The sequence below is a fragment of the Oncorhynchus masou genome, unplaced genomic scaffold, assembly GCF_036934945.1.
Source record: "Oncorhynchus masou masou isolate Uvic2021 unplaced genomic scaffold, UVic_Omas_1.1 unplaced_scaffold_695, whole genome shotgun sequence".
NCBI classification, from domain to species: Eukaryota; Metazoa; Chordata; class Actinopteri; order Salmoniformes; family Salmonidae; genus Oncorhynchus; species Oncorhynchus masou.
Genome location: NW_027013406.1, coordinates 212657 through 238476, shown reverse-complemented (window position 1 = coordinate 238476; position 25820 = coordinate 212657). Strand labels below are relative to the sequence as shown.

At 45.0% G+C, this 25820-nt stretch overlaps 1 protein-coding gene across 4 annotated transcripts; it reads left to right on the top strand.

Annotated features, from left to right (window-relative positions):
* Positions 1-1191: 1191 nt before the first annotated feature.
* LOC135536998 (troponin I, fast skeletal muscle-like) lies at positions 1192-20094 on the top strand. Of its 4 annotated transcripts, none has more exons than XR_010455107.1 (8): positions 1192-1362; positions 12140-12173; positions 12326-12362; positions 13632-13760; positions 14602-14691; positions 18245-18421; positions 18744-19458; positions 19541-20094. XR_010455107.1 is itself a non-coding variant. In XM_064963209.1 (7 exons), exons 2-7 carry the CDS (start codon positions 12166-12168, stop codon positions 18825-18827), a joined length of 525 nt encoding a protein of 174 aa, XP_064819281.1. In that variant the 5' UTR covers positions 1192-1362; positions 12140-12165; the 3' UTR covers positions 18828-20094. The 4 variants fall into 4 exon arrangements, 1 of the variants encoding a protein (XP_064819281.1); XR_010455105.1 differs by having other exon boundaries at positions 18744-19500; XR_010455106.1 differs by having other exon boundaries at positions 18744-19892; positions 19937-20094.
* The last annotated feature ends 5726 nt before the right edge of the window (positions 20095-25820 follow it).

Here is a 25820-nt window from a genome sequence, read left to right as displayed (position 1 = left end):
TGAAGGCTGGGGTTATTTATATGAAGGGATCCTGAGGGCAGTGGCTGCAGCCTGCCAAGTGAAGGGATGGGTAGGAGTCTGTGCCTGAGGGAGAGGGTGGCAGGGTGGGGAGGGGGGGGCAGGGTGGGGGAACTGGGGGTGGGTGGCAGGGTGGGGAGGGGGGGGCACTAGGGAGTGGAGGGTTGTGGGGCAGTGTTGGGGCACTGGGGAGTGAAGGGGCAGGGTGGGGGCACTGGGGAGGGAAGGGGCAGGGTGGGGGCACTGGGGAGTGGAGGGTTGTGGGGCAGTGTTGGGGCACTGGGGAGGGGAGGGGCAGGGTGGGGGCACTGGGGAGGGAAGGGGCAGGGTGGGGGCACTGGGGAGTGGAGGGGCAGGGTGGGGGCACTGGGGAGGGGAGGGGCAGGGTGGGGGCACTGGGGAGGGGAGGGGCAGGGTGGGGGCACTGGGGAGTGGAGGGGCAGGGTGGGGGCACTGGGGAGTGGAGGGGCAGGGTGGGGGCACTGGGTAGTGGAGGGGCAGGGTGGGGGCACTGGGTAGTGGAGGGGCAGGGTGGGGGCACTGGGGAGTGGAGGGGCAGGGTGGGGGCACTGGGTAGTGGAGGGGCAGGGTGGGGGCACTGGGGAGTGGAGGGGCAGGGTGGGGGCACTGGGTAGTGGAGGGGCAGGGTGGGGGCACTGGGTAGTGGAGGGGCAGGGTGGGGGCACTGGGTAGTGGAGGGGCAGGGTGGGGGCACTGGGGAGGGAAGGGGCAGGGTGGGGGCACTGGGTAGTGGAGGGGTAGGGTGGGGGCACTGGGTAGTGGAGGGGCAGGGTGGGGGCACTGGGGAGTGGAGGGGCAGGGTGGGGGCACTGGGTAGTGGAGGGGCAGGGTGGGGACACTGGGGAGTGGAGGGGCAGGGTGGGGGCACTGGGTAGTGGAGGGGCAGGGTGGGGGCACTGGGGAGTGGAGGGGCAGGGTGGGGGCACTGGGTAGTGGAGGGGCAGGGTGGGGGCACTGGGGAGTGGAGGGGCAGGGTGGGGGCACTGGGGAGTGGAGGGGCAGGGTGGGGGCACTGGGTAGTGGAGGGGCAGGGTGGGGGCACTGGGGAGTGGAGGGGCAGGGTGGGGGCACTGGGGAGTGGAGGGGCAGGGTGGGGGCACTGGGGGGTGAGAGAGACTTTCAGAAGAGTGTCGGCCCATTGGTCTGGGTTGGTCTCCAAGTCCATAAAGAGTTAGGCAGGATAGTGCTGAGCCATCACTGGACAGCATTAAAACAACCGTCTGTCCAGGGCTGCGTTACAGCCACCCACCGCAGCCCTCCTCTCTGCCACTGCAGTCCCACGTTCTGTACCACTACTGCCCTGTTGGCCGGATTAACTCATAGGTGAGCCTCTCTGGTCTGTCTGATCCTCTCTGGTCTGTCTGATCCTCTCTGGTCTGTCTGATCCTCTCTGTTCTGTCTGATCCTCTCTGTTCTGTCTGATCCTCTCTGTTCTGTCTGATCCTCTCTGGTCTGTCTGATCCTCTCTGTTCTGTCTGATCCTCTCTGTTCTGTCTGATCATCATTGGTATCTGTCTGATCCTCTCTGGTCTGTCTGATCCTCTCTGGTCTGTCTGATCCTCTCTGGTCTGTCTGATCCTCTCTGTTCTGTCTGATCCTCTCTGGTCTGTCTGATCCTCTCTGGTCTGTCTGATCCTCTCTGTTCTGTCTGATCCTCTCTGTTCTGTCTGATCATCATTGGTATCTGTCTGATCCTCTCTGGTCTGTCTGATCCTCTCTGGTCTGTCTGATCCTCTCTGGTCTGTCTGATCCTCTCTGTTCTGCCTGATCCTCTCTGTTCTGTCTGATCATCATTGGTATCTGTCTGATCCTCTCTGGTCTGTCTGATCCTCTCTGTTCTGTCTGATCCTCTCTGGTCTGTCTGATCCTCTCTGTTCTGTCTGATCCTCTCTGTTCTGTCTGATCATCATTGGTATCTGTCTGATCCTCTCTGGTCTGTCTGATCCTCTCTGGTCTGTCTGATCCTCTCTGTTCTGTCTGATCCTCTCTGGTCTGTCTGATCCTCTCTGGTCTGTCTGATCCTCTCTGGTCTGTCTGATCCTCTCTGGTCTGTCTGATCCTCTCTGTTCTGTCTGATCCTCTCTGTTCTGTCTGATCATCATTGGTATCTGTCTGATCCTCTCTGGTCTGTCTGATCCTCTCTGGTCTGTCTGATCCTCTCTGGTCTGTCTGATCCTGTCTGATCCTCTCTGGTCTGCCTGATCATCTCTGGTCTGCCTGAGCCTGTCTGATCCTCTCTGTTCTGTCTGATCCTCTCTGTTCTGTCTGATCATCATTGGTATCTGTCTGATCCTCTCTGGTCTGTCTGATCCTCTCTGTTCTGTCTGATCATCTCTGTTCTGCCTGATCCTCTCTGGTCTGTCTGATCCTCTCTGTTCTGTTTGATCCTCTCTGGTCTGGAACACCTGTTTTCTGTGTTTGGTGGTTTTGGTCATGACGAGGTGATAACATGAGGAATGAGCTGTGGTCACCTGGACTGATGGAGTCCTGGGTTTCTGTGTTTGGTGGTTTTGGTCTTGACGAGGTGATAACATGAGGAATGAGCTGTGGTCACCTGGACTGATGAAGTCCTGGGTTTCTGTGTTTCTGTGTTTGGTCATGACGAGGTGATAACATGAGGAATGAGCTGTGGTCACCTGAACTCATGGAGTCCTGGGTTTCTGTCAGTTGTTGCTGTTAGAGCTACTGTTAGTAGCACAATGGACGCTTGATTAGAAAAATCTACATTTAATTGTTAAATACCAATACGTTATGGCCGATTCCTTCATCAAGGTATTTTCCACTCTCTACCTCATAATGTATCTGATTGGTTAATTGGTTAACTGTGTGTTGGGGAATGTTCATATTCATGTGTGAAGTGTATGAATCCAACAAGAGATCAGACAGTGATGTCATAATACAATGCATTCATTCACTGTCAGAAAGGGTTTGGGTCTGAAGTTGTGAGTTCACAGTGTTTTGTGTATCTTAGTGTACGTGAAGCAGGATGTGGACCCATGCATTATTCAAGGTTATAGGCATTTCAAAGGCACGCCATCTTTTATGATTAATAATGACAATGACGGATGGGAACCTCACAGACATTTAAATATCCTCTTAGTGTTTACAATTATATCTGAGATGTCACAGTGAACCAAATTCCCCAAATGTCAAAAGTCAATTAGGAAAAAGCATTTCAAAGTGGGAACATATTCTGATCATAACGACAAATCACTGTACTAATGACAGATGATACAGACAGCCTATCCCTGAATCAGACTAGATCCATATTAATGACAGATGATACAGACAGCCTATCCCTGAATCAGACTAGATCCATATTAATGACAGACAGCCTATCCCTGAATCAGACTAGATCCATATTAATGACAGACGATACAGACAGCCTATCACTGAATCAGACTAGATCCATATTAATGACAGACAGCCTATCCCTGAATCAGACTAGATCCATATTAATGACAGACGATACAGACAGCCTATCACTGAATCAGACTAGATCCATATTAATGACAGACAGCCTATCCCTGAATCAGACTAGATCCATATTAATGACAGACAGCCTATCCCTGAATCAGACTAGATCCATATTAATGACAGACAGCCTATTCCTGAATCAGACTAGATCCATATTAATGACAGACAGCCTATCCCTGAATCAGACTAGATCCATATTAATGACAGACGATACAGACAGCCTATCCCTGAATCAGACTAGATCCATATTAATGACAGATGATACAGGCAGCCTATCCCTGAATCAGACTAGATCCATATTAATGACAGACAGCCTATCCCTGAATCAGACTAGATCCATATTAATGACAGACAGCCTATCCCTGAATCAGACTAGATCCATATTAATGACAGATGATACAGGCAGCCTATCCCTGAATCAGACTAGATCCATATTAATGACAGACAGCCTATCCCTGAATCAGACTAGATCCATATTAATGACAGACAGCCAATCCCTGAATCAGACTAGATCCATATTAATGACAGACAGCCTATCCCTGAATCAAACTAGATCCATATTAATGACAGACGATACAGACAGCCTATCCCTGAATCAGACTAGATCCATATTAATGACAGACAGCCTATCCCTGAATCAGACTAGATCCATATTAATGACAGACAGCCTATCCCTGAATCAAACTAGATCCATATTAATGACAGACGATACAGACAGCCTATCCCTGAATCAGACTAGATCCATATTAATGACAGACAGCCTATCCCTGAATCAGACTAGATCCATATTAATGACAGACGATACAGACAGCCTATCCCTGAATCAGACTAGATCCATATTAAAGACAGACGATACAGACAGCCTATCCCTGAATCAGACTAGATCCATATTAATGACAGACAGCCTATCCCTGAATCAGACTAGATCCATATTAATGACAGACAGCCTATCCCTGAATCAAACTAGATCCATATTAATGACAGACAGCCTATCCCTGAATAAGACTAGATCCATATTAATGACAGACAGCCTATCCCTGAATCAGACTAGATCCATATTAATGACAGACAGCCTATCCCTGAATCAGACTAGATCCATATTAATGACAGACAGCCTATCCCTGAATCAAACTAGATCCATATTAATGACAGGCGATACAGACAGCCTATCCCTGAATAAGACTAGATCCATATTAATGACAGACAGCCTATCCCTGAATCAGACTAGATCCATATTAATGACAGACAGCCTATCCCTGAATCAGACTAGATCCATATTAATGACAGACAGCCTATCCCTGAATCAAACTAGATCCATATTAATGACAGGCGATACAGACAGCCTATCCCTGAATCAGACTAGATCCATATTAATGACAGACAGCCTATCCCTGAATCAGACTAGTCCATATTAATGACAGACAGCCTATCCCTGAATCAGACTAGATCCATATTAATGACAGATGATACAGACAGCCTATCCCTGAATCAGACCAGATCCATATTAATGACAGACAGCCTATCCCTGAATCAGACTAGATCCATATTAATGACAGACAGCCTATCCCTGAATCAGACTAGGTCCATATTAATGACAGACAGCCTATCCCTGAATCAGACTAGATCCATATTAATGACAGACAGCCTATCCCTGAATCAGACTAGATCCATATTAATGACAGACAGCCTATCCCTGAATCAGACTAGATCCATATTAATGACAGACAGCCTATCCCTGAATCAGACTAGATCCATATTAATGACAGACAGCCTATCCCTGAATCAGACTAGGTCCATATTAATGACAGACAGCCTATCCCTGAATCAGACTAGATCCATTTTAATGACAGACAGCCTATCCCTGAATCAGACTAGATCCATATTAATGACAGATGATACAGACAGCCTATCCCTGAATCAGACTAGATCCATATTAATGACAGACAGCCTATCCCTGAATCAGACTAGATCCATATTAATGACAGACAGCCTATCCCTGAATCAGACTAGATCCATATTAATGACAGGCAGCCTATCCCTGAATCAGACTAGATCCATATTAATGACAGACAGCCTATCCCTGAATCAGACTAGATCCATATTAATGACAGACAGCCTATCCCTGAATCAGACTAGATCCATATTAATGACAGACAGCCTATCCCTGAATCAGACTAGATCCATATTAATGACAGACAGCCAATCCCTGAATCAGACTAGATCCATATTAATGACAGACAGCCTATCCCTGAATCAGACTAGATCCATATTAATGACAGACAGCCTATCCCTGAATCAGACTAGGTCCATATTAATGACAGACAGCATATCCCTGAATCAGACTAGATTCATGGGATAGTTTTCCTTTAGGCTGGTTTATCTCACTGAGGTGACACCACATGTCCTGCAGACATGATTCATTTACAATCTGAGGATGCTACCATCCCACCTGCCTCTGGCTCCGTCCACCAACTGGGGCCAAAGACCTCATCAACACCGACACTCAAGCCTATAAAGTTATACCCCAGGGGGTGTGTTTTAAATAGGGGCCCTGTAAGACATATTGTCTATGTTGATATGTTTGATTAGAAAATAGATTGTGGTTCACTAACATATGTAGGCTATCTGTGGTTCTGGCTTCATATTGCTGGTGTTTCACTATACGTTTAAAACAATTCATATCCATTGTTTAGTGATCTATTTAAATTACATGTATTTTCTATTTTATTCTTATGATCACAAAACAGTGAGAATGTGACAGCGTCTATAGAGTAATACTCTGCAAAACTCGGTAATACTCAGTAATACTCGGTAATAATCAGTAATAGTCAGTAATAGTCAGTGATAGTCAGTGATACTCAGTAATAGTCAGTGATACTCAGTGATACTCAGTAATAGTCGGTAATAGTCGGTAATATTCGGTAATAATCAGTAATAATCAGTAATAGTCAGTAATACTCAGTGATACTCAGTGATACTCAGTGATACTCAGTGATAGTCAGTAGTACTCAGTGATACTCAGTGATACTCAGTGAAACTCAGTGATAGTCAGTAATACCCAGTGATACTCAGTGATACTCAGTGAAACTCAGTGATAGTCAGTAATACCCAGTGATACTCAGTGATACTCTGTGATACGCTTTGATACTCTGTGATACTCAGTGATAGTCAGTAATAGTCAATAATACTCAGTAATAATCCAAGCATTACAGTGAATAGGAACATTAATTTCCTCTTTGAAGTTGAAGACCTTTAGGAACAATCTTAGGCACTTGGGACCGTGTCCTGGCTGAAGGTTGTTTGTTTCTGTCTGTAACAGCCAAGTCGTGGTGAGAACCGCTGATACCTCACACAGTATCAGACCTTAATGTCAGTCAGGAGACGTATGGCTAAACTTAGCCGCTCGTCTCATTCCCTGTGTCTCTTTCAGTGTTTTCATGTATGCCAGTTGACAGAAAAATGATAGAAAACGTAGATGTACAATTTGAATAGAAAATACTTTATTTCAGTGACGTAACACATTGGATACTTTATGTCCAACCATTTTGCTTTATGTTATACTTGTTGATGATGATGATGATGATGAAGACTTTGTGGTCCCTGAGGGAGGCATAGACTCTTCCTGGCTGTATCACAACTGGCAGTGATTGGGAGTTAAAAAAACATATATATCTTTCCACTTTTATTTAACCAGGTGCGACAAAAACAACAATCACAGAGTGACACATGGGATAAACAAACGTACAGTCAATAACACAATAGAAAAATCTGTATACAGTGTGTGCAAATGAAGTAAGGAGGTAAGGCAAATAAATAGGCCAATAGTGGCGAAGTAATTACAATTTAGCAATTTACACTGGAGTGATATATGTGCAGATGACGATGTGCAAGTAGAAATACTGGTGTGCAAAAGAGCAGAAAATAAATATGGGGATGAGGTAGGGGATGATAAATATGGGGATGAGGTAGGGGATGATAAATATGGGGATGAGGTAGGGGATGATAAATATGGGGATGAGGTAGGGGATGATAAATATGGGGATGAGGTAGGGGATGATAAATATGGGGATGAGGTAGGGGATGATAAATATGAGGGTGAGGTAGGGGATGATAAATATGGGGGTGAGGTAGGGGATGATAAATATGGGGATGAGGTAGGGGATGATACATATGGGGATGAGGTAGGGGATGATAAATATGGGGATGAGGTAGGGGATGATAAATATGAGGGTGAGGTAGGGGATGATAAATATGGGGATGAGGTAGGGGATGATAAATATGGGGATGAGGTAGGGGATGATAAATATGGGGATGAGGTAGGGGATGATACATATGGGGATGAGGTAGGGGATGATAAATATGGGGATGAGGTAGGGGATGATAAATATGGGGATGAGGTAGGGGATGATAAATATGGGGATGAGATAGGGGATGATAATATGGGGATGAGGTAGGGGATGATAAATATGGGGATGAGGTAGGGGATGATAAATATGGGGATGAGGTAGGGGATGATAAATATGGGGATGAGGTAGGGGATGATAAATATGGGGATGAGGTAGGGGATGATAAATATGAGGGTGAGGTAGGGGATGATAAATATGGGGATGAGGTAGGGGATGATAAATATGGGGATGAGGTAGGGGATGATAAATATGGGGATGAGGTAGGGGATGATAAATATGGGGATGAGGTAGGGGATGATAAATATGAGGGTGAGGTAGGGGATGATAAATATGAGGATGAGGTGGGGGATGATAAATATGAGGGTGAGGTAGGGGATGATAAATATGGGGATGAGGTAGGGGATGATAAATATGGGGATGAGGTAGGGGATGATAAATATGGGGATGAGGTAGGGGATGATAAATATGGGGATGAGGTAGGGGATGATAAATATGGGGATGAGGTAGGTAGTTGGTTGGATGGGCTATTTACAGATGGGCTGTGTACAGGTACAGTGATCGGTAAGCTGCTCTGACAGCTGACGCTTAAAGTTAGTGAGGGAGAAATAAGTCTCCAACTTCAGTGATTTTTGCAATTCGTTCCAGTCATTGGCAGCAGAGAACTGTAAGGAAAGGCGGCCAAGGGAGGTGTGGGCTTTGTGGATGACCAGTGAAATATACCTGCTGGAGCGTGTGCTACGGGTGGGTGTTGCTATGGTGACCAGTGAGCTGAGATTAGCTATACCTAACAAAGACAAAACGGATGGCACTATGATAGACTGCATCCAATTTGCTGAGTAGAGTGTTGGAGGCTATTTTGTAAATGACAGCGCCGAAGTCGAGGATCGGTAGGATGGTCAGTTTTACGAGGATATGTTTGGCAGCATGAGTGAAGGAGGCTTTGTTGCGAAATAGGAAGCCGATACTAAACTTAACTTTGGATTGGAGATGCTTAATGTGAGTCTGGAAGGAGAGTTTACAGTCTAGCCAGACACCTAGGTATTTATAGTTGTCCACATATTCTAAGTCAGAACCATTCCGCAGGGCGCCACACAATTGGCCCAGCGCTGTCCGGGTTTGACCGGGGTAGGCCTTCATTGTAAATAAGAATTTGTTCTTAACTGACTTGCCTAATTAAATAAAGGTTAAATAAAATAAAATAAAAAATAAACCAAGGGAAGAATGCTCCCGGACCATGGGAAGAATGCTCCCGGACCATGGGAAGAATGCTCCCGGACCAAGGGAAGAATGCTCCCGGACCAAGGGAAGAATGCTCCCTGACCATGAGAAGAATGCTCCCTGACCAAGGGAAGAAAGGGAAGAATGCTCCCTGACCAAGGGAAGAATGCTCCCGGACCAAGGGAAGGATGCTCCCTGACCAAGGGAAGAATGCTCCCTGACCAAGGGAAGAATTCTCCCGGACCAAGGGAAGAATGCTCCCTGACCAAGGGAAGAATGCTCCCTGACCAAGGGAAGAATGCTCCCGGACAAAGGGAAGAATGCTCCCTGACCAAGAGAAGGATGTCTACATGCTATATTGCCTCTGATCATCACGTTGTGCTCAGTTGAGTCATGCTACTGCATGGTGGAAACACACTTTGAACCAGGCTCTCATGTTGTGGAGACTAGCTTTAGTCATTTGTAAAGGCTGTTTTGCTTGTTGGGTTGATTGATCATCTAGAACTGAATCTAATGTAGTCTAGTGACTCAGTAGATTCACCACAAGCGGTCATGTCATGTCTTTAATAGTTGGCTGTTGATAGATTTTATGGAGGCTGTTTTTAGTACTCTCTCTTATTGTGTAATTGAGATCTGAAACCTGACAGAAAACTCAAATGGCAGCCTATTCCCTATATAGTGCACAGGCCCTGGTCAAAAGTAGTGCACTATATAGGGAATAGGGTGCCATTGGACTCTGGTAAAAAGCAGTGCACTATATAGGGAATAGGGTGCCCTTGGACTATGGTCAAAAGTAGTGCACTATATAGGGAATAGGGTGCCATTGGACTCTGGTCAAAAGTAGTGCACTATATAGGGAATAGGGTGCCATTGGACTCTGGTCAAACGTAGTGCACTATATAGGGAATAGAGTGCCATTGGACTCTGGTCAAAAGTAGTGCACTATATAGGGAAGAGGGTGCCATTGGACTATGGTCTAAAGTAGTGCGCTATATAGGGAATGGGGTGCCATTGGACTCTGGTCTAAAGTAGTGCACTATATAGGGAATAGAGTGCCATTGGACTCTGGTCTAAAGTAGTGCGCTATATAGGGAATGGGGTGCCATTGGACTCTGGTCTAAAGTAGTGCACTATATAGGGAATGGAGTGTCATTGGACTCTGGTCTAAAGTAGTGCGCTATATAGGGAATGGGGTGCCATTGGACTCTGGTCTAAAGTAGTGCACTATATAGGGAATAGAGTGCCATTGGACTCTGGTCTAAAGTAGTGCGCTATATAGGGAATGGGGTGCCATTGGACTCTGGTCTAAAGTAGTGCACTATATAGGGAATGGAGTGCCATTGGACTCTGGTCTAAAGTAGTGCGCTATATAGGGAATGGGGTGCCATTGGACTCTGGTCTAAAGTAGTGCACTATATAGGGAATAGAGTGCCATTGGACTCTGGTCTAAAGTAGTGCACTATATAGGGAATAGAATGCCATTGGACTCTGGTCAAAAGTAGTGCACTATATAGGGAATAGAGTGCCATTGGACTATGGTCTAAAGTAGTGCACTATATAGGGAATAGGGTGCCATTGGACTATGGTCTAAAGTAGTGCACTATATAGGGAATAGAGTACCATTGGACTATGGTCTAAAGTAGTGCACTATATAGGGAATAGGGTGCCATTGGACTATGGTCTAAAGTAGTGCACTATATAGGGAATAGGGTGCCATTGGACTATGGTCTAAAGTAGTGCACTATAAAGGGAATAGAGTGCCATTGGACTATGGTCTAAAGTAGTGCACTATATAGGGAATAGGGTGCCATTGGACTATGGTCTAAAGTAGTGCACTATATAGGGAATAGAGTGCCATTGGACTATGGTCTAAAGTAGTGCACTATATAGGGAATAGGGTGCCATTGGACTATGGTCTAAAGTAGTGCACTATATAGGGAATAGGGTGCCATTGGACTATGGTCTAAAGTAGTGCACTATAAAGGGAATAGAGTGCCATTGGACTATGGTCTAAAGTAGTGCACTATATAGGGAATAGGGTGCCATTGGACTATGGTCTTAAGTAGTGCACTATATAGGGAAGAGGGTGCCATATGGGAGGCATAAAGGTAAATTCTTGGATTTGTTGACTTTTCACAAACTTCTCACCAGGTGGCAGTATGCACACAAAACTGTGGACTGGTGTAGTGCTTTAAACACACCACCATGGGGAGTGAGGGGATTAGACAACAGCCACAATGGCTGCCTTTACACAGGCAGAACAATTCTGGGCTTTTGCCTAACTATTGGCTAAAGAGTTGATCTGATTGGTTTAAAGAGTTGATCTGATTGGTCAAAAGATCAATAAGTGGGGGAAAAGGATCAGAATTGGGCTGCATGTGTAAACGCAGCGATAGTAATCCGATCCACCACTCTGGCGTTTGGAGGAGAAAGCTGGATTAGGATCATTTGAGACTAGGACTGGCCACCCCACATAGCCTGGTTCCTCTCTAGGTTTCTTCCTAGGTTTTGGCCTTTCTAGGGAGTTTTTCCTAGCCACCGTGCTTCTACACCTGCATTGCTTGCTGTTTGGGGTTTTAGGCTGGGTTTCTGTACAGCACTTTGAGATATCAGCTGATGTACGAAGGGCTATATAAATACATTTGATTTGATTTGATTTGATGATGGGCGGCAGGGTAGCCTAGTGGTTAGAGCGTTGGATTAGTAACCGTAAGGTTGCTAGTTCAAACCCCCTAACTGACAAGGTACAAATTTGTCATTCTGCCCCTGAACAAGGCACTGTTCCTAGGCTGTCATTGAAAATAAGAGTTTGTTCTTAACTGACTTGCCTAGTTAAATAAAGGTAAAATAAAAAATAAAAAATGGTTGTAAAGGAACAAGGAAAGTGATAGGGGATCTTTCTTGGAACATGGCTGCCTGTTGTTTTTCATTGGATGGAATTCATTGTTTAAAACCAGCAGAATATAATTTAACTGTAGTGTTTTTTACATCTTCCTCAGAACGGTGAAAAGACCAAACAGACATCATGTCTGAGTGAGTAAAAGTGGATTTCAACATTAGGAAAAAGTTTACAGAATATTTTTTTGCATATATCCAGAATTGTATTTCTTTTACAAAATGGAACAAAATTATCTGTTCCTGAACAACAAGAGAATGACATTAATTGTACTCACTCTTTCTGACAGGAAAAAGATGTCATCGAGCCGCAAGCATCATCTGAAGGTAACCAATGGCAAATTCCATGACCTCTTCATGAACTCTTCATGACCACTCTAAGATTCTATCCAGTTAGTGACTCAACAGAGATCTTATATAAACAGCTTAGAGATCTCTTACCTCTTAAACATTATGACAAAAATACCACTTGTGATTTGTACAATTTTTTTTACAAACAATCCAACCACTTTTTGATAACAAATGTTATATTAACAAATCAAAAATATAAAATATAATCACTGCTTTGAGGCCTTTCCCTTAGTAAGACTTGACTATTTTAAAAACAAAAAAATAACTACATTTGAAGTGAGAATAGGTATTGGTCTGAAGCTGAAAAACAGTGATTCACATGAGCACTACCAAGGTTTTCCAACACCACAATGCCTATTCCATCCATGCTCTACCAAGGTTTTCCAACACCACAATGCCTATTCCACCCAGGCTCTACCAAGGTTTTCCAACCAGGCTCTACCAAGGTTTTCCAACACCACAATGCCTATTCCACCCATGCTCTACCAAGGTTTTCCAACACCACAATGCCTAATCCACCCATGCTCTACCAAGGTTTTCCAACACCACAATGCCTAATCCACCCATGCTCTACCAAGGTTTTCCAACACCACAATGCCTATTCCACCCATGCTCTACCAAGGTTTTCCAACACCACAATGCCTAATCCACCCATGCTCTACCAAGGTTTTCCAACACCACAATGCCTATTCCACCCATGCTCTACCAAGGTTTTCCAACACCACAATGCCTATTCCACCCAGGCTCTACCAAGGTTTTCCAACACCACAATGCCTACTCCACCCAGGCTCTACCAAGGTTTTCCAACACCACAATGCCTATTCCACCCATGCTCTACCAAGGTTTTCCAACACCACAATGCCTAATCCACCCATGCTCTACCAAGGTTTTCCATCACCACAATGCCTACTCCACCCAGGCTCTACCAAGGTTTTCCAACACCACAATGCCTATTCCACCCAGGCTCTACCAAGGTTTTCCAACACCACAATGCCTACTCCACCCATGCTCTACCAAGGTTTTCCAACACCACAGCTTTGACCTACTACAGTAACTATGTTGGTATGGTACTTCCAGCTATGTGTAGGCAGGTTTCTTAGGATTCAAACCTTCTACCGTAACTAGATCAACACTCCAATAGAAATATAAATGTCATGTAAATGTCTGTAAAATGCTTCAGATAATTCATCTTTCAAGCATGTAAACAAACAAAAAAAAAGTTGCTGTGTTGTTGCTGTCCCCCAGAGCCTGATGCTCCAGATCGCCCAGGAACTGATAGCGGAAGAGGAAGCCCAGTCTTTAGAGGACAGGAAGCAGTACATGAGTGAAAATATCACTCCTCTGCAGCTCACAGGATCCATTGCAGAACTCCAGGTATCACGGGGCGGCAGGGTAGCCTAGTGGTTAGAGTGGAGGGGCGGCAGGGTAGCCTAGTGGTTAGAGTGGAGGGGCGGCAGGGTAGCCTAGTGGTTAGAGTGGAGGGGCGGCAGGGTAGCCTAGTGGTTAGAGTGGAGGGGCGGCAGGGTAGCCTAGTGGTTAGAGTGGAGGGGCGGCAGGGTAGCCTAGTGGTTAGAGTGGAGGGGCGGCAGGGTAGCCTAGTGGTTAGAGTGGAGGGGCGGCAGGGTAGCCTAGTGGTTAGAGTGGAGGGGCGGCAGGGTAGCCTAGTGGTTAGAGTGGAGGGGCGGCAGGGTAGCCTAGTGGTTAGAGTGGAGGGGCGGCAGGGTAGCCTAGTGGTTAGAGCGTTGGACTAGTAACCGGAAGGTTGCAAGTTCGAATCCCCGAGCTGACAAGGTACAAATCTGTCGTTATGTCCCTGAACAGGCAGTTAACCCACTGTTCCTAGGCCGTCATTGAAAATAAGAATTTGTGCTTAACTGACTTGCCTAGTAAAATTAAACATTGGCTGCGTTGAGACAGGCAGCCCAATTCTCATCATTTTATTCATGAATTGTTCTGTTGACCAATCAGCTCTGAAAAATATTTGATATGAAAAGACCTGATGTGATTGGTCAACAGACCAATTTGTAGAAAAAATATCAGAAATGGGCTGTCTGTGTTAATGCCAGTTGAAGTTGTTATCGTTTCCTTTCACAATATAACAGTACAATTGGATTGCATTTTACACGAGTAATATCCCTTTTAACAACAATGTTTGTAATGTAACACATTGGCTGTCTGTCTCGTGTTATGAGTCGCTGTGATTGTCTCTGAACAGGACCTGTGTAAGAAGATGCATCAGAAGATTGATGTGATTGATGAGGAGAGATACGACCTGGGCAGCAAAGTTGGCAAAAGTGACAAAGAGGTGGGGTTATATCTGATCTGTAATGATAAAGAGGTGGGGTTATATCTGATCTGTAGTGATAAAGAGGTGGGGTTATATCTGATCTGTATTGATAAAGAGGTGGGGTTATATCTGATCTGTATTGATAAAGAGGTGGGGTTATATCTGATCTGTAATGATAAAGAGGTGGGGTTATATCTGATCTGTAGTGATAAAGAGGTGGGGTTATATCTGATCTGTAATGATAAAGAGGTGGGGTTATGTCTGATCTGTAATGATAAAGAGGTGGGGTTATATCTGATCTGTAATGATAAAGAGGTGGGGTTATATCTGATCTGTAATGATAAAGAGGTGGGGTTATATCTGATCTGTAATGATAAAGAGGTGGGGCTATATCTGATCTGTAATTCATAAAGAGGTGGGGTTATATCTGATCTGTAGTGATAAAGAGGTGGGGTTATATCTGATATACTGTATTGATAAAGAGGTGGGGTTATATATGATCTGTAATGATAAAGAGGTGGGGTTATATCTGATCTGTATTGATAAAGAGGTGGGGTTATATCTGATCTGTGGTGATAAAGAGGTGGGGTTATATCTGATCTGTGGTGATAAAGAGGTGGGGTTATATCTGATCTGTAATGATAAAGAGGTGGGGTTATATCTGATCTGTAATGATAAAGAGGTGGGGTTATATCTGATCTGTAATGATAAAGAGGTGGGGTTATATCTGATCTGTAATGATAAAGAGGTGGGGTTATATCTGATATACTGTATTGATAAAGAGGTGGGGTTATATCTGATCTGTAGTGATAAAGAGGTGGGGTTATATCTGATCTGTAATGATAAAGAGGTGGGGTTATATCTGATCTGTAGTGATAAAGAGGTGGGGTTATATCTGATCTGTAGTGATAAAGAGGTGGGGTTATATCTGATCTGTAATGATAAAGAGGTGGGGTTATATATGATCTATAATGATAAAGAGGTGGGGTTGTATCTGATCTGTAATGATAAAGAGGTGGGGTTATATCTGATCTGTAGTGATAAAGAGGTGGGGTTATATCTGATCTGTAGTGATAAAGAGGTGGGGTTATATCTGATCTGTAATGATAAAGAGGTGGGGTTATATCTGATCTGTAATGATAAAGAGGTGGGGTTATATCTGATATACTGTAATGATGAAGAGGTGGGGTTATATCTGATCTGTAATGATAAAGAGGTGGGGTTATATCTGATCTGTAATGATAAAGAGGTGGGGTTATATCTGATCTGTAATGATAAAGAGGTGGGGTTATATCTGATCTGTAATGATAAAGAGGTGGGGTTATATCTGATATACTGTAATGATGAAGAGGTGGGGTTATATCTGATCTGTAATGATAAAGAGGTGGGGTTATATCTGATCTGTAATGATAAAGAGGTGGGGTTATGTCTGATCTGTATTGATAAAGAGGTGGGGTTATATCTGATCTGTAATGATAAAGAGGTGGGGTTATATCTGATATACTGTATTGATAAAGAGGTGGGGTTATATCTGATCTGTAGTGATAAAGAGGTGGGGTTATATCTGATCTGTAATGATAAAGAGGTGGGGTTATATCTGATCTGTAATGATAAAGAGGTGGGGCTATATCTGATATACTGTATTGATAAAGAGGTGGGGTTATATCTGATCTGTATTGATAAAGAGGTGGGGTTATATCTGATCTGTAGTGATAAAGAGGTGGGGTTATATCTGATATACTGTAATGATAAAGAGGTGGGGTTATATCTGATCTGTAATGATAAAGAGGTGGGGTTATATCTGATATACTGTAATGATAAAGAGGTGGGGTTATATCTGATCTGTAATGATAAAGAGGTGGGGCTATATCTGATATACTGTATTGATAAAGAGGTGGGGTTATATCTGATCTGTATTGATAAAGAGGTGGGGTTATATCTGATCTGTAGTGATAAAGAGGTGGGGTTATATCTGATATACTGTAATGATAAAGAGGTGGGGTTATATCTGATCTGTAGTGATAAAGAGGTGGGGTTATATCTGATATACTGTAATGATAAAGAGGTGGGGTTATATCTGATCTGTAATGATAAAGAGGTGGGGTTATATCTGATCTGTAGTGATAAAGAGGTGGGGTTATATCTGATCTGTAATGATAAAGAGGTGGGGTTATATCTGATCTGTAATGATAAAGAGGTGGGGTTATATCTGATCTGTAGTGATAAAGAGGTGGGGTTATATCTGATATACTGTAATGATAAAGAGGTGGGGTTATATCTGATCTGTAATGATAAAGAGGTGGGGTTATATCTGATCTGTAATGATAAAGAGGTGGGGTTATATCTGATATACTGTAATGATAAAGAGGTGGGGTTATATCTGATATACTGTAATGATAAAGAGGTGGGGTTATATCTGATATACTGTATTGATAAAGAGGTGGGGTTATATCTGATCTGTAATGATAAAGAGGTGGGGTTATATCTGATCTGTAATGATAAAGAGGTGGGGTTATATCTGATCTGTAATGATAAAGAGGTGGGGTTATATCTGATATACTGTAATGATAAAGAGGTGGGGTTATATCTGATCTGTAATGATAAAGAGGTGGGGTTATATCTGATCTGTAATGATAAAGAGGTGGGGTTATATCTGATCTGTAATGATAAAGAGGTGGGGTTATATCTGATCTGTAATGATAAAGAGGTGGGGTTATATCTGATATACTGTAATGATAAAGAGGTGGGGTTATATCTGATCTGTAATGATAAAGAGGTGGGGTTATATCTGATCTGTAATGATAAAGAGGTGGGGTTATATCTGATCTGTAGTGACCAAGAGGTGGGGTTATATCTGATATACTGTAATGATAAAGAGGTGGGGTTATATCTGATATACTGTATTGATAAAGAGGTGGGGTTATATCTGATCTGTAGTGATAAAGAGGTGGGGTTATATCTGATCTGTAATGATAAAGAGGTGGGGTTATATCTGATCTGTAATGATAAAGAGGTGGGGTTATATCTGATCTGTAGTGATAAAGAGGTGGGGTTATATCTGATCTGTAATGATAAAGAGGTGGGGTTATATCTGATATACTGTATTGATAAAGAGGTGGGGTTATATCTGATCTGTAATGATAAAGAGGTGGGGTTATATCTGATCTGTAATGATAAAGAGGTGGGGTTATATCTGACCTGTAATGATAAAGAGGTGGGGTTATATCTGATCTGTAATGATAAAGAGGTGGGGTTATATCTGACATGTGGTGTGCGTGTAGTGTGTTTAGTCTGTCTCTCTCTCTCTCTCTCTGTCTCTCTCTCTCTCTCTGTCTCTCTCTCTCTGTCTCTCTCTGTCTCTCTCTGTCTCTCTCTCTCTGTGTCTCTCTGTCTCTGTCTCTGTCTCTCTCTGTCTCTGTCTCTCTCTCTGTCTCTCTCTGTCTCTGTCTCTCTGTCTCTCTCTCTGTCTCTCTCTGTCTCTCTCTCTGTCTCTCTCTCTGTCTCTCTCTGTCTCTCTCTGTCTGTCTCTCTCCCTGTCTCTCTCTCTCTGTCTCTGTCTCTCTCTGTTCAGATTGAGGATCTGCAGATTAAAGTACAGGACCTGAAGGGCAAGTTCAAGAAGCCCGTTCTGAAGAAAGTACGCATGTCTGCTGATGCTATGCTCCAGGCTCTGCTGGGCTCCAAACACAAGGTGTCCATGGATCTGAGGTCCAACCTGAAGCAAGTCAAGAAGGAGGTCAAGGAGGAGGTAGGGTTGCTTCCAAATACTATAACTTTATATCAGTTGAGTTCGTTGTATGAGAGTTCAAGAGGATCCCACTGCTGACACCAAATGTTATATGATAAATAATGTGAGTGTAATCTGATACATTAACAAGTGGTGAAACTACTGCTATAGTGTAAACACTGTATTTCACCCCAGCACTCTATTGTGGATGATGTTGAGTCGTTGTGTTTTTATTTGGGATTAATTGTTGTATTACTCAAATGCATAAAGAAACAAACATACATGGATCCAACACAACAGAATGTAGACTAATATATTTGATCTGCTTCTCTTTCCACCTCAGGACAAAGAATCTGTGGGTGATTGGCGTAAGAACATCGAAGACAAATCAGACAGGAAGAAGATGTTTGAGACTACTAAGGAGTAGATGTTCCTGGAGTTCCAGACAGGAAGTTGTTTGAGACTCATAAGGAGTAGATGTTCCTGGAGTTCCAGACAGGAAGTTGTTTGAGACTCATAAGGAGTAGATGTTCCTGGAGTTCCAGACAGGAAGATGTTTGAGACGGCTTGAACAACCTTCTGCCTTTGGTTACGAAGTTTTCCAGTTACAACTCGTTTGTTTGTTTGTTTGTTTTTCGTCTCTGGCTAAATTCATCTAAGAGGTAGTTCCATCTCTCTAGGACTGTTGTGGTATGATATCTAAGAGGTAGTTCCATCTCTCTAGGACTGTTGTGGTATGATATCTAAGAGGTAGTTCCATCTCTCTAGGACTGTTGTGGTATGATATCTAAGAGGTAGTTCCATCTCTCTAGGACTGTTGTGGTATGATATCTAAGAGGTAGTTCCATCTCTCTAGGACTGTTGTGGTATGATATCTAAGAGGTAGTTCCATCTCTCTAGGACTGTTGTGGTATGATATCTAAGAGGTAGTTCCATCTCTCTAGGACTGTTGTGGTATGATATCTAAGAGGTAGTTCCATCTCTCTAGGACTGTTGTGGTATGATATCTAAGAGGTAGTTCCATCTCTCTAGGACTGTTGTGGTATGATATCTAAGAGGTAGTTCCATCTCTCTAGGACTGTTGTTATGATATCTAAGAGGTAGTTCCATCTCTCTAGGACTTGTTATGATATCTAAGAGGTAGTTCCATCTCTCTAGGACTGTTGTGGTATGATATCTAAGAGGTAGTTCCATCTCTCTAGGACTGTTGTGGTATGATATCTAAGAGGTAGTTCCATCTCTCTAGGACTGTTGTGGTATGATATCTAAGAGGTAGTTCCATCTCTCTAGGACTGTTGTGGTATGATATCTAAGAGGTAGTTCCATCTCTCTAGGACTGTTGTGGTATGATATCTAAGAGGTAGTTCCATCTCTCTAGGACTGTTGTGGTATGATATCTAAGAGGTAGTTCCATCTCTCTAGGACTGTTGTGGTATGATATCTAAGAGGTAGTTCCATCTCTCTAGGACTGTTGTGGTATGATATCTAAGAGGTAGTTTCATCTCTCTAGGACTGTTGTGGTATGATATCTAAGAGGTAGTTCCATCTCTCTAGGACTGTTGTGGTATGATATCTAAGAGGTAGTTCCATCTCTCTAGGACTGTTGTGGCAGGTGTTAATTAATGTGTGTAATCAAAACAATCTGTAGTTCTGTTAAGTCATTTTGTTCCAATTCAATTTCTGAAAATAAACGATTTGCTGAAAAAAAAACATGATTTATTTTGTGTATGGGTTTCTGCTACAAGAGATAATTGAATTTCCCACAGCTGTTATACCATCACCATACCTATGTCTGCTCTGAAATATTTTGTAGTCAAAGGGAAACTTTCTATCAGGAATGAGGTGGACATAATCCCGAACCACATTATGGAATTCTGATTTTCGGGGATTCTTTTATTGAATTGATGATGCCAGCATGGAATAGTTTAGAGTTCAGGTGGTAGTCTCTGAATAACGGTACCAGATGTTACCAGAAGTTTCTATTACTCAACACAATATGGTGTTTGAGAACACAGTGAACCATAGGTCAGGTCCCATTGGTCTGCATCTATGGAGTTATTCGGTAAAACAGAGAAAGACAGCTATTTTTCAACGTTACACCAAGACAATCAGATCCTACCTTTTCATACAAAATACTTGATGTAAAATGTATTATTCAACAATAAACACGTTTTTTTTTTAGATAAGTCAATATTACCTATATAGTACATTTCCAATGACTAAATACTATCATAACTACTTTGATATCCAATCAGTACTTTCTCTTCCTCTTTACAGGTTGGCTTGAGGTTGAATATGTTGAAGAAGACTAATAGCTGAGGAGCAAGTGGTGAAGACAATGTGGTGTGACTTGTCTGGACTCTGGATCTGAGAGCCAACTGGAGCAGACAGAGGAGGGAAGAGAACTAGGAGAGGAGGGAGGAGAACTAGGAGAGGAGGGAGGAGAACAGGGAGAGGAGGGAGGAGAACAGGGAGAGGAGGGAGGAGAACTAGGAGAGGAGGGAGTAGAACTAGGAGAGGAGGGAGGAGAACTAGGAGAGGAGGGAGGAGAACAGGGAGAGGAGGGAGTAGAACTAGGAGAGGAGGGAGGAGAACTAGGAGAGGAGGGAGGAGAACTAGGAGAGAAGGAGGGAGGAGGACAGGGAAAGAAGGAGGGATGAGAACTAGGAGAGGAGGGAGGAGAACAGGGAGAGGAGGGAGGAGAACAGGGAGAGGAGGGAGGAGAACTAGGAGAGGAGGGAGGAGAACAGGGAGAGGAGGGAGGAGAACTAGGAGAGGAGGGAGGAGAACTAGGAGAGGAGGGAGGAGAACTAGGAGAGGAGGGAGGAGAACAGGGAGAGGAGGGAGGAGAACTAGGAGAGGAGGGAGGAGAACTAGGAGAGGAGGGAGGAGAACTAGGAGAGGAGGGAGGAGAACAGGGAGAGGAGGGAGGAGAACTAGGAGAGGAGGGAGGAGAACAGGCAGAGAAGAAGGGAGGAGAGTAGAGTCTTCCACTCATCACCCTTCCAAATACGCACCAGATTGTACGCACTCCTGAGATCCAATTTTGTGAAAAAACGTACCCCGTGCATTAACTCAATAACCTGGTCTGGACTTTCCACCGTAGTAGCACCAACGTAAACCCCTAAACACCTACCTGAGCATTCTCGCGACCACCCCGTGAGAGCCCTCTGTGGCCAAGAAACAGTGGGGTTATGACAAACTAACCAGGGTAGGCCTAGCACCACAGAATACGCAGGAGAATCAATAAGGAAAAGACTAATCTTCTCCTTGTGACCCTCCTGCGTTATCATACACAAAGGTGCGGTTACCTCCCTGATAAACCCTGACCCTAATGGTCGACTATCTAAGGCATGAACAGGGAAAGGCATATCCACAGGAACAATAGGGATCCCTAAACTATGAGCTAGACTTTTATTAATGAAATTCCCAGCCGCACCTGAATCTACTAGCGCCTTATACTGGGAATGCAGGGCAAAATCAGGAAAAGAGACAGAGACAAACATTAGTGCAACAGAGGGCTCTGGATGAGAATGGTGCCTACTCACCTGGGGTGACGCCAGAATGCCCTGCCTGCCCTCTCTATTCCCAGAGGAACCAACCCGGCACCGACCAGCAGTGAATGGTGCTCGAGCGGGAACCCCCTTCGGTCTCCCTACGCACCATACCTCCCAATTCCATAGGTTCGGGAGAGAGGGTGCGGGAGGATGGAACAACCAGACCCCGTTCTAGACGTCCACGAGTAGCCAGCATGTTGTCCAGCCTGATGGACATGTCCACCAGCTGGTCGAAGGTGAGGGTGGTGTCTCTACAGGCCAGCTCCCGACGGACGTCCTCACGTAGACTACAGCGATAATGGTCGATCAGGGCCCTGTCGCTCCATCCAGCGCCGGCAGCCAAGGTCCTGGTGGTGGTGGCGCTGGAAACTCCCTGTCTCTCCCAGCGAACCATATTCTGGACAATATGATCCATGACGGAGCTTATACAGTCAATCTCCTCCTCTTGTTCCTGAACGCGTTCCTCCAGCTCCATGAGCATAGTGTCCTCTCCTGCTGACTTCATATTGTTGGTCAGGGATTCTGTCAGACATATGTGTATAGGTGGCAGGGAAGTCAGGTGCAGGAGAGTCAAACGGAGTGTAAAATGGAGTCTTTTAATAAAGTCCAAGTAACATGCTCCATAACACTAAATAGACAAAATGAATATAAATAAATATGGGTACGAAGACCCGTCACGCACCTATACAAAAATCACTACACTGACGATAAACAATCTCTGACAAAGACATGAGGGGAAACAGAGGGTTAAATACACAACAGGTAATGAATGGGATTGAAAACAGGTGTGTGGGAAGACAAGACAAAACCAATGGAAAATGAAAAATGGATCAATGATGGCTAGAAGACCGGTGACGTCGAACACCGAGCACCACCCGAACAAGGAGAGGCAACGACTTCGGCAGAAGTCGTGACAGGTTGGGTACTGGAGGCTGACATGGTGGTTGGGTACTGGAGGCTGACATGGTGGTTGGTACTGGAGGCTGACATGGTGGTTGGGTACTGGAGGCTGACATGGTGGTTGGTACTGGAGGCTGACATGGTGGTTGGGTACTGGAGGCTGACATGGTGGTTGGGTACTGGAGGCTGACATGGTGGTTGATACTGGAGACTGACATGGTGGTTTGTACTGGAGGCTGACATGGTGGTTGGATACTGGAGGCTGACACGGTGGTTGGGTACTGGAGGCTGACATGGTGGTTGGTACTGGAGGCTGACATGGTGGTTGGTACTGAAGGCTGACATGGTGGTTGGTACTGGAGGCTGACATGGTGGTTGGTACTGGAGGCTGACATGGTGGTTGGTACTGGAGGCTGACATGGTGGTTGGTACTGGAAGCTGACATGGTGGGTGGGTACTGGAGGCTGACATGGTGGTTGATACTGGAGGCTGACATGGTGGTTGGTACTGGAGGCTGACATGGTGGTTGGTACTGGAGGCTGACATGGTGGTTGGATACTGGAGGCTGACATGGTGGTTGGTACTGGAGGCTGACACGGTGGTTGGTACTGGAGGCTGAGATGGTGGTTGGGTACTGGAGGCTGACATAGTGGTTGGTACTGGAGGCTGACATGGTGGTTGGTACTGGAGGCTGACATGGTGGTTGATACTGGAGGCTGGCATGGTGGTTGATACTGGAGGCTGACATGGTGGTTGATACTGGAGGCTGACATGGTGGTTGGGTACTGGAGGCTGACATGGTGGTTGATACTGGAGGCTGACATGGTGGTTGGTACTGGAGGCTGACATGGTGGTTGATACTGGAGGCTGACATGGTGGTTGGTACTGGAGGCTGACATGGTGGTTGGGTACTGGAGGCTGACATGGTGGTTGATACTGGAGGCTGACATGGTGGTTGATACTGGAGGCTGACATGGTGGTTGATACTGGAGGCTGACATGGTGGTTGGTACTGGAGGCTGACATGGTGGTTGATACTGGAGGCTGACATGGTGGTTGATACTGGAGGCTGACATGGTGGTTGGTACTGGAGGCTGACATGGTGGTTGGTACTGGAGGCTGACATGGTGGTTGGTACTGGAGGCTGACATGGTGGTTGATACTGGAGGCTGACATGGTGGTTGGTACTGGAGGCTGACATGGTGGTTGATACTGGAGGCTGACATGGTGGTTGATACTGGAGGCTGACATGGTGGTTGGGTACTGGAGGCTGACATGGTGGTTGATACTGGAGGCTGACATGGTGGTTGATACTGGAGGCTGACATGGTGGTTGGTACTGGAGAATGACACTGTGGTTGGATACTGGAGGCTGACATGGTGGTTGGTACTGGAGGCTGACATGGTGGTTGGTACTGGAGAATGACACTGTGGTTGGATACTGGAGGCTGACATGGTGGTTGATACTGGAGGCTGACATGGTGGTTGGTACTGGAGAATGACACTGTGGTTGGATACTGGAGGCTGACATGGTGGGTGGGTACTGGAGGCTGACATGGTGGTTGGTACTGGAGACTGACATGGTGGTTGGTACTGGAGGCTGACATGGGGGTTGATACTGGAGGCTGACATGGTGGTTTGTACTGGAGGCTGACATGGTGGTTGATACTGGAGGCTGACATGTTGGTTGATACTGGAGGCTGACATGTTGGTTGATACTGGAGGCTGACATGGTGGTTGATACTGGAGGCTGACATGGTGGTTGATACTGGAGGCTGACATGGTGGTTGATACTGGAGGCTGACATGGTGGTTGATACTGGAGGCTGACATGGTGGTTGATACTGGAGGCTGACATGGTGGTTGATACTGGAGGCTGACATGGTGGTTGATACTGGAGGCTGACATGGTGGTTGAAACTGGAGGCTGACATGGTGGTTGATACTGGAGGCTGACATGGTGGTTGATACTGGAGGCTGACATGGTGGTTGATACTGGAGGCTGACATGTTGGTTGATACTGGAGGCTGACATGGTGGTTGGGTACTGGAGGCTGACATGGTGGTTGATACTGGAGGCTGACATGTTGGTTGGTACTGGAGGCTGACATGGTGGTTGGGTACTGGAGGCTGACATGGTGGTTGATACTGGAGGCTGACATGGTGGTTGATACTGGAGGCTGACATGGTGGTTGATACTGGAGGCTGACATGTTGGTTGATACTGGAGGCTGACATGGTGGTTGGGTACTGGAGGCTGACATGGTGGTTGATACTGGAGGCTGACATGGTGGTTGATACTGGAGGCTGACATGTTGGTTGATACTGGAGGCTGACATGGTGGTTGGGTACTGGAGGCTGACATGGTGGTTGATACTGGAGGCTGACATGGTGGTTGGGTACTGGAGGCTGACATGGTGGTTGGATACTGGAGGCTGACTCTGTGGTTGATACTGGAGACTGACTCTGTGGTTGGGTACTGGAGGCTGACTCTGTGGGTGGGTACTGGAGGCTGACTCTGTGGTTGGGTAATTGATCACACCATGTGTGTGACCTCTGGGTCATGACAGTTCAGAGGGGTCCTTCTCTTTCTTACCCACGGCTTCTCTTCTCGTCACAGCCAGTCTACCAGTTTAAGGAGTCAAGACACTCTCTGACAATACTATCTTTATAGTTTACCAATGACTAATTTAATAATACATTTGACCAATCACACAGAGTTATGAATTAATTGGAAGTGTCTAATTCAATCAATTGACAGGGAGACATTTTACAAACTAATCAAGAGAACTGCTGATTGTTCCTTGAGTTCTATATAACAGACATGAAACCAGTGGCAACCGGAGTCATTGTCTAATTTATCCAGTAGCGGTAATTTGAGAGATGGATGGATTTCAAACACATTCAGAGTTATGAGGTAACACAGAGTTATGAGGTAACGCATAGTGGGTCCTCCCTTCACCAAGAGT

Excerpts from the sequence above, each read along its gene's own strand:
- LOC135536998 (XM_064963209.1), top strand. Across the intron at positions 12,363-13,631 it reads GCCGCAAGCATCATCTGAAG|AGCCTGATGCTCCAGATCGC; the intron begins GTAACCAATGGC and ends GCTGTCCCCCAG. Across the intron at positions 14,692-18,244 it reads TTGGCAAAAGTGACAAAGAG|ATTGAGGATCTGCAGATTAA; the intron begins GTGGGGTTATAT and ends CTCTCTGTTCAG.